This window comes from Carlito syrichta, unplaced genomic scaffold (assembly GCF_000164805.1).
Source record: "Carlito syrichta isolate Samal-C Ts95f unplaced genomic scaffold, Tarsius_syrichta-2.0.1 Scaffold315753, whole genome shotgun sequence".
Taxonomy (NCBI): domain Eukaryota; kingdom Metazoa; phylum Chordata; class Mammalia; order Primates; family Tarsiidae; genus Carlito; species Carlito syrichta.
In genome coordinates, this window is record NW_007259849.1 from 1,040,493 (window position 1) to 1,053,962 (window position 13,470).

Consider the following 13,470-nt stretch of genomic DNA (forward strand, 5'->3'; position numbering starts at 1 on the left):
GATAACATTCTTTAAAATTATGTAACTCACATCAACCCTAAAAACATAAGTAATAATCAGGGTCTGTAACGAGAAAAGAAATAGGTGGTTTGTGAGTTACTGCTGTGAATAAGCATAATGTGGCTGATAAGAGGTGGTCTGTCACTAAGAACAAGGACTTTAGAAGCTAATGAGTCTGATTTGAATTCCGGTCCCTCTTCCCCTAAGCAGTGTCACCTTTGGAAAATTACGACTGCTCTTTAAAATTAATTTCCTATCTGTGAAATGGGAATAATACTAACTCCCAGGATTACTGTAAGCATTTCAAATATTATATACAAGTATAATCTCATGTTATGCACATAGAGACGGTATGTAAAAAATGACAGTTACTGGCCAGGCGCGGTGGCTCAAGCCTGTAATCCCAGCATTTTGGGAGGCCGAGGCAAGAGGATCGCCTGAGCCCAGGGGTCCAAGATCAGCCTGGGCAACTTGGCGAGACTTCATCTCTACAATAAATCAAAAAAATTAGCCAGGCATGGTAGCATGAACCTGTAGTTCCAGCTACTTGGAAGGCTGAGGTGGAAGGATTGCCTGAGCCCAGTAGGTCGAGGTTGCGGTGGCCGTGAGTGTGCCACTGCACTCCATTCTGGGCGAGAGGTTGAGACTCCAACTCAAAAAAAAAAAAGAAAAGAAATGACAGTGACTAACATGTATTTCTTCTTACATTGCTCCTTTAAACATTTAGAAAATGTATCTGTACTTGAAGTTTAAATCATTCTGGTTTGGGGTATTGTCAAAATATAAATTGTTCTGGTTTGTATAAATCAAAAGTAAAATTCTAAGCCCCCCAACTGACTGAACGGACCTCCTCTGGACCAAGGGAGATCTGAAAAACTAAATTTCAGGATATGACAGGAAAAGAAGTCAGACATGCTTCATTATACCCACTCCCTTTTGGAGTTCAGGTACCACTGATTAGTATTAATATTAAAATAGACATCATAAGACTGACCAAACAGATACTTTGGAAATAAGATGCCAAATTCCAACCTGACTCTGATATAGCATTACATGACAGATAGCAGGCCTTAGGGGAAATAAAGGTATTTTACTCCAAAACATATTTCTTTGACATATTTTGAAATGACCCTACAAAACCACTTCTTAGGAAAATTTGCATCTGTAGGGAGTCTCCTTCCCTAGGAAGTGTCTGACACATTTTAGGACATTTACCACCTATTCTCTCGGCAGGAAACTTGGCTTCCACAGCTCTCTTTATCTTAACTCAATCATGTCATAAATTCGAATTCTTTAGACAGAGCTTAACTCTTTCAACCAATTGCAAGTCAGAAAATCTTGAATCCACCTATGACTTGTAATTTCCCCCCTTTGAGATATTCCACCTTTCCAGGTTGAACCAATGTACACCCTACATGTATTGATTTATGTCCTTGCCTGTAAAATTCTGTCTCCCTAAAATGTATATAACCAAGGTGTAACCCAACTACCTTGAGCATACATTCTCATAAGACTGTACTGCCCAGCCATGGTCACTCATTATTTGCCTCAGAATATATTTCTTTAAATATTTTACAGACTTTGGCTTTTCATCAACATTTAGAATTATGACTAAGCGAAAGGAAGCATTTCTGTGCCAAAGTCAGCAAAATCAGTGAGTTACATGATTATTGCTCAGCATTTGGAGAGCCTGGCTGCCACACATTCTGGTGAAATCTAACTGAAGTTTTCAAAAGTCTGTCTTGAAACTCCCCTCCCAGTATCCACATTAGAAAAAGAAAAGCTTGAACCATCAGTCTCCAGCAGAAGCTCTATTCTTTTTCTTTTTCTAATCACTATCTTAACCCATTTATGGGGAAAGTTAATCTTACATCATTACTTCCTGTGTTGTTCTTTAATTCTTCAAATGTTTTTAGATTTTATGATTTTTAAAAACAATTGACTTCAAGGAATACTAACACAGTTTTCATAAGTGTCAATATGTAGATTGTATAATTTATTACACTGCCACTCTGCTTAGTGTACTGATGGGGCTCAGAGAAACGATACCCACCAAACATGGTGCTTTCATATGCTGAGTACTTTGAACTAAAGAAGCAGCCTCAGAACCAAGGTCTTTCTGACTTTCTCTTGCTCCACTGTCTCTCGTCCCTCTGCCTCCCTGAAGCACAGCAAGAGACATTCTCTGAAGTTCCCAGAAGGAATGCAATCTCATCAAACAGGGAAGATTAAATCATGGGAAGGAAGATTGGAGATGACGTGACAAACTTTGTCTCAGGCTATTGTCTATTCTTCAGGACCATTCAATGATTTACTTTCCCTTTAAAAGTACCAGCATCTCCCATTTCCCTCTTGCCTATGAAGAGTATATTTAAACTTCAATCATCTGGTCCTTCTTTGAATTTCATGCTTTGTGTGACTCCCACAGCACTTGCGTGTTAATAAATTTTCTCCTGTTAGTCTGTCTACTGTCTGTTTTGCAGACTCAAATTCTTGAACCTTCAGGGGGTGGAAAGAAAGTTCCTTTCATTCCTATAGCATTCAAAACATTATTTGAAAGAGACTAGACTATGTGTTTCCTTTTCCTCATCTTGAAAAGAAAATGAGAAAGCATACAAATTCTTCACATTGTGAACTTCCATTTTTTTGTGAATCTGAAATATGATTTTTAAACAAGGTCCTCGCCTGTTAAGTTGCTGCCTTACATAATATAGGTTGGCTTGAGAGAGAAGAAAACATTTCCTTGATTTTCCTGTGAACCATCTGAGTGATGGTTTTAAGCTGCATTTTTTATACCACCTTCATCATCATTTCACTTTATCTATATTAAAAGTTCACATATTTAAGAGTAGTATGCTTCTAACAGTATAAATATCTTTTTGTCTTTTATCACAAGTAGATTGATCAGGCTATTCTCTCACTGCTGTGTTTGAGAGACTTGGTGTTTCAGATATAGTAAACCCCAAATCACGAAATTTTCCTAATTTAACCATAGGCTGGAATTAAAACTAGGAGAGAATGAATTTTCTTAGTATAGCCAAACTCTTTGATAAGTAAACATGCAATGTGTTAAAAAAAAAAAAAACGGAGTTAAAGGATCCATTTTTACAAATAGTTGATAACCCTTTCTATGATTTGGATATGGTTTGGCCCTGTCAAGTCTCATGCTGAAATCTGATCCCCAGTGTTGGAGGTGGGGCTTGGAGGAAGGTGTTTGTGTTATGGCCATAGGGGTGCATCCTTCATGTGTGACTTGGTACTATTCTCCCAGGAGTGAGAGAGTTTTCACTCGATGAGTTCCCTGAGAGTTAGTTGCTGAAGAGTCTAGCTGTCGCTGCTGCTGCTACTCCTCCTCCTCTTCTTCCTCCTTCTCTTCCTCTTTCTTCTCTCTTGTCTACCTGCTCCCATCATGTGGCAGGTTCCCCTTTGCCTTCTGCCATGAGTGGAAGCAGCTCAGGGCCACCACTTGATGCAGACACCAGTGCTATGCTTCTTGTACAACCCGCAGAACAGTGAGTCAAATAAACTAATTTTTTTTAATCACCCAGTCTCAGGTATTTTTTTTTTTTTTAGACAAACACCAATGGGGATGAAGACAACCCTCTACAAGGATTCACTAAGATTTATCTAGACAGAAAACTCTCATAGCGCATTTAAAACTATGTTTTGGAAGACATATAGAGAATCTCAGACAAGCTTTTCAAAGCACATGGTGTTTGCTTTAAGTAAGGCATGCTGGTGGGTATGTGGAAGGACAGTGTGGTGGGATGGAATCAGACAACCAGCAGGAGAGTAGCAGTCATTGGAATAATGAGATAAATGCATCCTGAGTCTCTATGGCAACCAGGGAGCCCAGCAGATCCTCCACCCCAGCTCCTGTAGAGCAGCCCACCTGTGCCAAGTCTTACCCTGCTCTAGAACAAGCGGTTTTATTGCTACATTAAATTGTTCCAAGGAATCCAATTTATGAAACAGTACCGATTACTTTGGCTAAGTCTAAATCTCTGATGCACTCATCAAGACATGTTTTCCAGATAAATGGTATAAATTTTCTTTTCAAAAGATACATTTAGAATGAGGATAAAGGAAGAAAATTCACTTTCATGCTACATTTATGATTCATTAAGGTTTGCAGGGCTATTTGTGCATGCAAGTTAGTGGACTTGTTTCCAGCAGATTCTGGGAGCAGTAACGTCCTCTCTCATAGAGGGTGGCATGCTTGTAGGGGGTGCTACTGGTGGCTTAGAAAGGTTTCCAGTGGCCTTTCATTTCAAGATTTCATCTCTGTCTGTGATCTCCTTCTCTCTGCCACTTACTAGTTGTGGGTCTATAGACAAGTTTCTTCATCTCACTGTGTCTTAGTTTTCTTATCTATAAAATGCCGGTAATAATTTAACTTACCTTATCTTACCCACTATATCACACTTATTTTCATTCAACCATTTGACAGAATCAAATAAGCTAATGTATATTAGACGTCCTTATCATAGCACTCAATGATAATTGCTATTATCATAATTATCTTTTTGTTTAACATCAGATAATATATTTCCCTTCTTAGTTTCAATGTCTTATCTTGTGAACTCAAGGAAATTGATCTTACTCATTTTATCTCACATTTTCCGTAAGCACCTAGTATTACCTCAACTAGATTGTGGAATACATGAACATGAACATATACAGCTTAAGAGATCTTTGTGGTTTAAGCTCAAGGTTGCAGCCTTGAAAATTTTTCAAAGGGATAAAAAGATTGAAAATGACTTTGGCCTTCTTAGAACCATAGGATATGTGGCCTTAACCACAGGCGATAACTAGTTACAGACAAGTTAGTAATACTAGAGTTAAGGGTCAAGTAGTGAACAGACAGATTTGGTTCACAGCTTGCTTTCACGAGTGATTATCTAGGTGTCCTAGGAAAATGTGTTTGATTTCACTGAGACCAAAGAGTATCTGTAAAATGAGGCTCATAATTCATAGGATTATTTGGGTTTTATGTACAACACATTAAAAGCACACAGTAAAGTCCTTAATACTTAGTGGGCGCTCACGAATGATGGTTCCTATTATTATCATCATTACTGCTAATCCTATAATAATATATTCCTCAGCATGAAATTTATTTTAATGTGAAGCCAGGATACTAATGTGTAAGACCTTGTTCCACAAGGTATACATGTGAACGAAAACTCAAAATGTAATTCCCTCTTCTTTGTGCTCTGTTATGTAAAGAGTGCTAATACTGGAGTAGAATGGATTTCATTATCACAAAATAATAGAAGAGTAAAAGGTAGAACAAGGGAAAAGTGCTAAGTATCCAGTGAATTCGTTAACACATTTTTAGCCAAATATGTATAGATATATACATATCTATATATTCAGCTATTTTAATCATTGAGATTGCTACTGTGTGAGAAAGTGCGTGAAATACAAAGTACAGGAAAATACTTCAAACTTTTTGCAGAAATTAAAATAAAATATTTACACTATGTATTATCTATTATAAAAGATAAGTTCATTAGAGAATCAATTTTGTTACCTGTGTTGGAGTCACTAATTCCAACTCTGAAGCTGACTCAGAGTTGAGGGCACTTTTCCCAACACTCAGTTCCGGTTGAGATCTGTGCTCTGAGGACCTAAAAGGATGCATTAAAGAAATTGATGTATATACCAGGAAACACAATCAACTGGAAATTCAGCCAAGAAACTTCGGCAAATTGGATCACTGAAAGCCATGATAACAGAGCTCTCATTGATGATAAAGATAAGTTTTATATATTTCAGAATTTAAGTGTCTGCAATATACCAGTATTATTATCTATAATTAAGTTAGAAATCAGTTCAGTTATCAGAAAAAAAGTAAATAAATGCAATACGATTTTTGTTACAGAAATTCTGCATTATATAGAAAGTATTTTTTTTTTAGAGTAGACGTCTCACCAACTGTTTCAGGTGTGAGTTTATCTTTATTCAGAATTTGAACTGTCATAATAAGTGGAGATGAGGAAGGACAGCAGGAGATTGAAACAGACTGCTGGCCCTTAGGAAACTTCAAAAACATGGTACATACAGCTCAGGTGGCCAGATAATCTCATAGGCACCCATAAGTTATTCTTAATTACTGCATTATCTGATAGGGATAATTGAGAAAGCCAGAAAAGGTTACCTGTATAATCAGAAAAATTTAACATTCATGTATGTAATATGTTGAGTATACTCATACACATATGTAAGCATGTACCTTTTTTTTTTTTTTTTTGAGTTGGAGTCTCACTCTGTTGCCCAGACTGGAGTGCAGTGGCCGCTCCTGGCCACCGCAGCCTCAACCTGCTGGGCTCTGGCGATCCTTCCGCCTCAGCCTTCCGAGTAGCCGGAATTACAGGCATGCGCTACCACGCCTGGCTGATTTTTTGATTTAATGTAGAGATGAGGTCTCGCTGCCCAGGCGGGTCTCGAACCCGCAGGCTCAGGCAATCCACTCACCTCAGCCTCCCAAAGGCGCGGGATTACAGGCTGAGCCACTGAGCCCGGCTATATGTACCTATTTTGACAGTCAGCACAGTTTCACATTTGAAAAATAATCGATACATGTTGAATTTCAAACATTCCAAAATCCTTATTGACTAAATTGACTTAAATTTTGACAAATCAGATGAAATAATTTAGACATTGTTGAAGTCACAAATTTTTTTTAAAAAAGCTAATTAGCATTGTTGTATAGGGGGTTATATGTGATGCCAAGTATTTGGATTGACTTAACTCATTGACTGTTTCAGTACATGAGAGAAACATTCAAAGTTGACACAAAAATGGGATTTTCTAGTATCAAAATATCTTACCATAAAAGCTCTTTTGATCCAGTTCTAGATGAGCATGATTTTCGCTCTGCCATTGGATGCCCCTTGCTATTTCGATCTCCATGAAACTTAACATCATCCCATTTTTCCAGTTGTGTTTGAATGTCTATTTGGGAGACAGGAGGGGGATGAGGGGGGTGGGAAGAGCATAAGGTGCCAAGAGAAGAACAGAGATAGATTATGATTGTGACTGAGAAGTCTTATGCAAGTGATCATGAGTTGACGGATAATCTCAAACCCCAAGACCAAACTTCACCTTTCAATGTTGCGTACAAATTAAAGCATGTGCAGTTTAAATTAAAATGAGACTCATTAAGAGAAATGCATTGCACCAGCAGTTGAAGCAATCAAGTTGTTTTACCTGAATGTATTTCTGAAGCTAAGTGCATTCTAAGCCCTGCTTTTTGAGCTTGTGGGATCCAGTAGTGGAGTGGCACCCTGTCTGCTCCCAGGTAGGGAGGTAGGTGGCTCTGGGGCATTTCTGGTGTGTTTCCAGAAAGACATTCTGTTTAAAGGAATGAGCTTTTATGTTGAAAGGAGGTGGGAAGAAACCAGAACATTGTTACACCTATTGTGTAGATCACTTAATTTTTTACCAAAGAGAAGAATTTATAATGGGGACAGAGATAAGGGAGTCAATGAAGAAAGCCAAAGCAATGCTAGAACCATTTTCTCCCTGTGGCCTAATTCTTTTTTTTTTTTTGAGTTGGAGTCTCACTCCTTTGCCCAGGCTGGGGTGCAGTGGCATGCACGGTCACGGATACCCCAGCGTCGACCTGCTGGGCTCCAGCGATCCTTCCGTTTTAGCCTTCCAAGTAGCAGGAACTACAGACATGTGCTACCATGCCCAGCTATTTTTAATTTTATTGTAGAAGCGAGGTCTCACCAAGTTGCCCGGGCTGGTCTCGAACCCGCGGGCTAAGACAATCCGCTCGCCTCGGTCTCCCAAAGTGCTGGGATTACAGGCTGAGCCACCGAGCCCGGTCAGCTTAATTCTTACAGATAAGGAATCTGACTGGATTCTCTCTCGTTAACAGATACGTGACTGTGAACAAACCACTTAAACAATCTTGGGATTCAATGTTTTCATTTATAAAAAGATGAGTTTGCAGTTGGTGTTCTCCAAGGTCATTTTTTCCTTTCTCTTAAAAATTGTGGTAAAAGATGCATAACAAAATTTACTATTAACCACTGTAAAGTGTACAATTCAGTAGTATTAGTATATTCACACTGTGGCGCAACCATGGCCACTATTTATGTACAGAGCTTTTCATCATCCCAACCAGAAACTCTGTACCCATTAAAAATGAACTCCCCATTCCTCTTCCCCCCCAAACCCTGGTTCCTTGTGTTCCACTTTCTGTCTTTATGAATTTGACTGCTCTAAGTAACTCATATAAATAGAATTATATAGATCGATAGAGTATTCCTTATCCAAAGGTTGTTCCGCCTGGCTGTCCCTGGGCCTTGTGTTAGAGTTGTTTACTCACTTGTCTCTCTCCTGCTCCCTAGACTGAGTGCTCCTGGAAAACAAGATTCACGTTTCATTTGTATTTGTAGCTCCAGTGCTGAGCATGGTGCCTGGCATCTACCAAGCACTCAGTACATGTGGGCTGAATACATACATGAATGAATCAATATCTTTCATGCAAAACCAAGTTTCCCAACGGTGATTCAACCCAAGCACAAAAGGAGCTATGCCCTGCCCAGTTTACTACATGAAATTCACCTCTTCTAACCCTTCATTCGCTGTTTTAATGTCATCTGTGGAACTTTCCTGTTGTATCAACACCACAGGGCAAGGTTGAGCCCCAGCAGCTACAAACTACTGCCTTACCTAAGTCCAAGGATGAAGTCTCCGGGACTCGGAGGGGCTGGGCTCTCTGCTCAGCCTCTGCACTGATGAGGTCAGATCCATCAGCCTTTTTTTTGAGGGATGAGGTTTTTGATGAAGATTCCGGCTTCTTGGCTTTGGTTTGGGTCTGAGAGATGGGTTCACTCAGGTCGAGGAGATCCAAGCCAGTGGTCAGTACTATCAGATACAGAAGAGGTTAAGATAACCCTGTTTACTGCCTGAAATATTTTTAAAAATAGGTTTTAGTTGAATACAGAAGGATTTTGTGTTTGTAGGATAAGTTAGAGACACCAAATTAAGCCAGCTCATCACCGACTTATAAAGACAGTTTTTTAGACTGGGAAGTTTACTGCATGTATCCTTATATTTGGCCTGGTACAAACCAGTAAGAGAGGACTCAAATCAACCTTAGCAGTGATGAAGCTTTGAATGAAATTAAAATGATAAAACAGACTCAGAGTTCAGGTACTATATTTTCTGTATTGTTTTGCTTTATTTATACTGAAGGTTTATTTTAGATTGCAATGTTTCCAGAGAAGGATCAATCTATTAAATTCAGAGACTAAGTGACGTTTTTGAGTGTCTTTGAGTTTTAATTTTAAACAATAAAGTATATGGGATATAAACGAATGCTGTTAATCATCTTTTATTTAATTAAGCAGTTCAATCAGGAAATGGCATGCTGTTTGTGCTCACACTAGAGAGGTATTTTATAATCCATAGTTGATGAATAGGTACACATGTTAATGCCTTTGCTGTTTAATATGCAAATTTAAATTTCAATGTAACAAACTATAAAACTGTTACACTTTTACTCCTAGCAGGTTGATTACATTGTATTAAACACTCTAATAAAGGCAGAAATAATAACTTGTTCAAATGCAAACTAAGCAAATAAGAATTTAAAAAGCAACTTTTATAACCTTCAATTCTTTCTTCTTTTACACTACAGTGCAAATAACCAGTGTTTGGGTAGCTCATTGTGAGAAATAGAAAATTCAAATTAAAGAAGGTCCCTCCAGCCTTCCTACAAGCCCCTGCTGTTTTACTGGCCCCAGCTTCTGAGCGGGCTTCGTGGCTTTCTGGCCTAAAATCTCTTCACCCAGCTCACTTAGGGAAGCCATGGAAGGACAGAGAAACTCTTTGTGTTAACCCTTCCTGGCACAGTCTACAACAATGACTGCACCACTCGCCTTCTTTAATCTCCCAGCTTTCCCTCTAGGTGAGGAATGGACTGTTGATATGATACTCATCTGTCTGCTTCGTCCTTGTACTCAAGGCAGGGTCGGGGCTCAACTTAACTGACAAGCAGGATGTCTTTAGTACTGCACTGACTTCACGAGCTAATCATCTCTAGGGGATCCTTAAGATGGTGTGTCAAGCTTGACTGTTTGTTCTGATTCCCATTCCAAGTCACAGGGGTTGTGTGTTGCTGGCAAAGTGAAAGATTCCACTCTATCATGGCTTAGCTGTGGTCTTGAGGTAAGTTTCTTGACCTCTTTTAAGTTTCAGTCTCCTCATCTGAAAAACGAGGAATTAATAGCTTGCCTTTTAGGTATAAGATGAGGATTAAGTGATCTACTATATACAAAGTGCCAGGCATACAATAGGTACTCAATATATGTTATTTCCATTCTTTGGTGGCCAATTTGAGATGTTTTTCTTTTCTTTTTGTTGATCTTTTTGCTATTCCTTTTTCGAAGGTGATTCCTTTGCTATTTGCTATTTCTTTTTCAGAGGCAAAAATCAGTATGTTGAGAGAAAGAAAAATGCTCCTGAGAATAAAACTGAGGATGAGACAAATACATTGGCTCTACAAAGAATCCTATGAAGTAAATTTATCATAAAATTTCCTGAAAGTGTCAGCTTATCTCAAGTGAGTATTTGTGGAGAGATGGGAATCACTTTCCAATGTGAAGATGCCCTGAGATATGAGAAGTGTTTTGAGTCTAGGAAGTACTTGAATGCAGAGGGAAATAAGTAGCATTCAGAACTAAGCTGCCTGGCTTAGCCTAGAAGTTAAGCATGGAAGGCAGTAAAAATAGGCTAGAATGCCACACACTTCATATCCACTGAACACTTAAATAGAAATTTCCAGAACACTGTTACCTTGGCAAGGAGTTAAGACCTGACGTGATTTCCTTATAACAGAAGGAAGTTGATGATAGTCTATGGAATGTTATATATGTATTTTTCCTAATTGTACAATTAAGAATTAGTCACTTGCTCCTAGACTTCTTTTAGAAGCAAATTATATAGGAATTGTCTATTCATATATAGAAGTACATTTGTTATTGAATAATAACTGGTGAGCATTAATTTAATTCTATATCTGCTTCTTGCCATTCAGAATAAATGAATTACCAAGAGTGAATTGCGAATTCAAACTTGGCTCCGGGAATGTGTCCTCTTCCAAAGTGTCCTAGGCACTGCCTGCATTTGTTCTGAGCTCTCTGTTCCTTTGTTCTTTTCCTTGTAAATGTGAAGCAAATGCTTGGCGCACACAAAAGGCCTAATTGGTTACCCAGTTGATAAAGGAGGTGGCTTGGAGGTCAGACAGCAAACTTTGAAGCTGAGAGAGTCCCTAGGGACCACATTTTCAAACACCAAGAAGGGTGGGTGCAGCCTTTCACTCTCTAATCACATTTTAGCATGAGTGTGTCCTTTAGTTAAGACTTAAAAATGAGGGTCTTACTGCTTCACATGTGCTTCGGAGACAGCAAGCCTTGGCATGGGGAAGGGTGTCTTTTCTGCTGACTTCCTTAACCTGTTTTAAATGTTCTTTAGGTACATGAAGGTTTGGGTTCCAGCATCTGTGTGCTTAAATTAAGAGCACAGAGGATAACCTTCCCTTACAGTGAAAGTGAAAATGTGTATGCAGAGATAGGGATGTGTGTACATGTGTGCACGCGTGCCTCTGTGTGTGTGTGTGTAGACTCAATAAAGTACCTTCTGAGTATAATCTTATTGTCACACAGACTTTTCTACATGGACCACATGTCAGTTGCCACTCACAGTTTCATAGGCTATGGGGTCCTATTTCCCAAAAGAAGTCACTCCCTTCACTTCTGTCTGTCACAGTGAGGTGATTCCCAGCTAGTGGCTTCTGAACAGGTCTCTATTTGTCAGTTACTCCTTGTAGCACTTGGACCTGTCTTCCTCTTTAGCTCAGCTAACTCATTTTGGTCTTGATGTTAGGTAGCCATTGCACATAAAATAAGGCAGCACAGGACAGTGGTTAAGATTGCCTGGGTTCAAATACTTACCCTGCTATGTACTAGCTGTGTAACTTTGGGCAAGCTATTTAGTCTCTCTGAACGGTAGCTTGCCTACCTAAACTAAGGATACAACTCTATGTCATAAAGTATTCAATGAAGTGCTTTATTTAAAGCCCTCAGAACAGTGTTGGAAGCATCATAATGATTCAAATAAATATTCTTACCAGGAGATTCTATTGAAAGCACTCATACTTGACGCAGACTCTGGACATATGAGGTTGGAAATGATTTTAAAAAACTATATATTGAGCATATACAATACGGTAGTGCTTATGAACACTTCCACATAAGTGTTTAATTCACATAACATCCCTATGTAAAGGTATTGCTATATTTAGCTTTCCATACAAGAAAGTAGAGGCTTGGAGATATTAAGCAACTTGTCCAAAGTCACACAGTTGGTGTGCTAGAATAATGCCCCCCACCCAATATGTCCACATTATAATCTTGGAACCTGTGAATTTGTTACCTTGACACATCACATGGCAAAGGGGATTTTTCAGATGTAATTAAATTAAGGATTTTGAGACAGGAAGATTAATCTGGATGATCCAGGTGGGTCCAATGTAACCACAGGCGTTCTCACACAAGGGAGTCAGGAGGGTTAGAGTGAGAGAAGGAAGATGGAAACCAAGGTAAGAGAGGGAGAGGGGGAGGGGGACAGAAAGAAGGAGGGGGAGAGGAAAAGACAGTGAAAGGAAGGAGAGAGAGAGAGAGAGAGAGAGAGAGAGAGAGAGAGAGAGAGAGAGAGAGAGAGAGAGAGAGAGAAAGAAAGAAAGAAAGAAAGAAAAAAGAAAGAAAGAAAAAGAAAGAAAGAAAGAAAGAAACCTTAGAAGTATACTTTGGCACCACTACAAACATGAAAGCCATGTCTATGCCATGCTGTCAGCATTTCCTGGAGCTGTGTGGGTTTCACTGCCCTTGGATGGTAATCTGGAAATGATGAAGAATTCTTTTGTTATATTTTCTTGTTTAAAGGTCTAATATAAGTTAAATGTTACAAATGTTAAAATGTTAATAGTGCATTAATTGTAAGTTGAAACAATAATATGATACTACTTTTCCAACCACAAATTGGCAAAAAAAATTTTTAAATGACAGCAAAGGATTTGGTAAGGCAATCGGAACGTGGGTGAACTCTCAAATACAGTTTGTGGAAGTATAAATTGATAAAAGTTTTTGAACGATAACTGAGAATTAACTATCAAATTTCCAAGTAATTCCTATCTGATAAGGCAGAAGGAGATGTATGAATTAAGCACAGACTTTGGACTCAGAGACCCTGAGTGCCAATCCTGGCTCTACCATTTAGAGCCCTGAGACCTCAAGCAAGTTGCTTAGCCTCTCTGAGTCTAAGTTTATTGCCTGCAAAATGGAGATAATTATAGTATCCATACCTCTTGGGGTTGTTATGGGAATTTAAAAAATTGATAATTGTAAAGTGTTCGCAGTGGTTTCTGGCATATAGGAAGCACAATGTAAC

The 13,470-nt window shown here is 38.8% G+C and overlaps 1 protein-coding gene across 1 annotated transcript in view; it reads right to left on the bottom strand.

Moving 5' to 3' along the window:
* The window catches only part of LOC103275805 (PEX5-related protein-like), a 183,694-nt gene that overhangs the window by 18,175 nt on the left and 152,049 nt on the right, over window positions 1–13,470 (bottom strand). The window contains exons 5-7 of the mRNA XM_021706535.1: window positions 8,692–8,886; window positions 6,837–6,960; window positions 5,537–5,633 (exon numbers count right to left, since the gene is read on the bottom strand). Of these exons, the coding sequence (XP_021562210.1) occupies window positions 5,537–5,633; window positions 6,837–6,960; window positions 8,692–8,886 (416 nt within the window). The remainder of the gene's footprint in view (window positions 1–5,536; window positions 5,634–6,836; window positions 6,961–8,691; window positions 8,887–13,470) is intronic.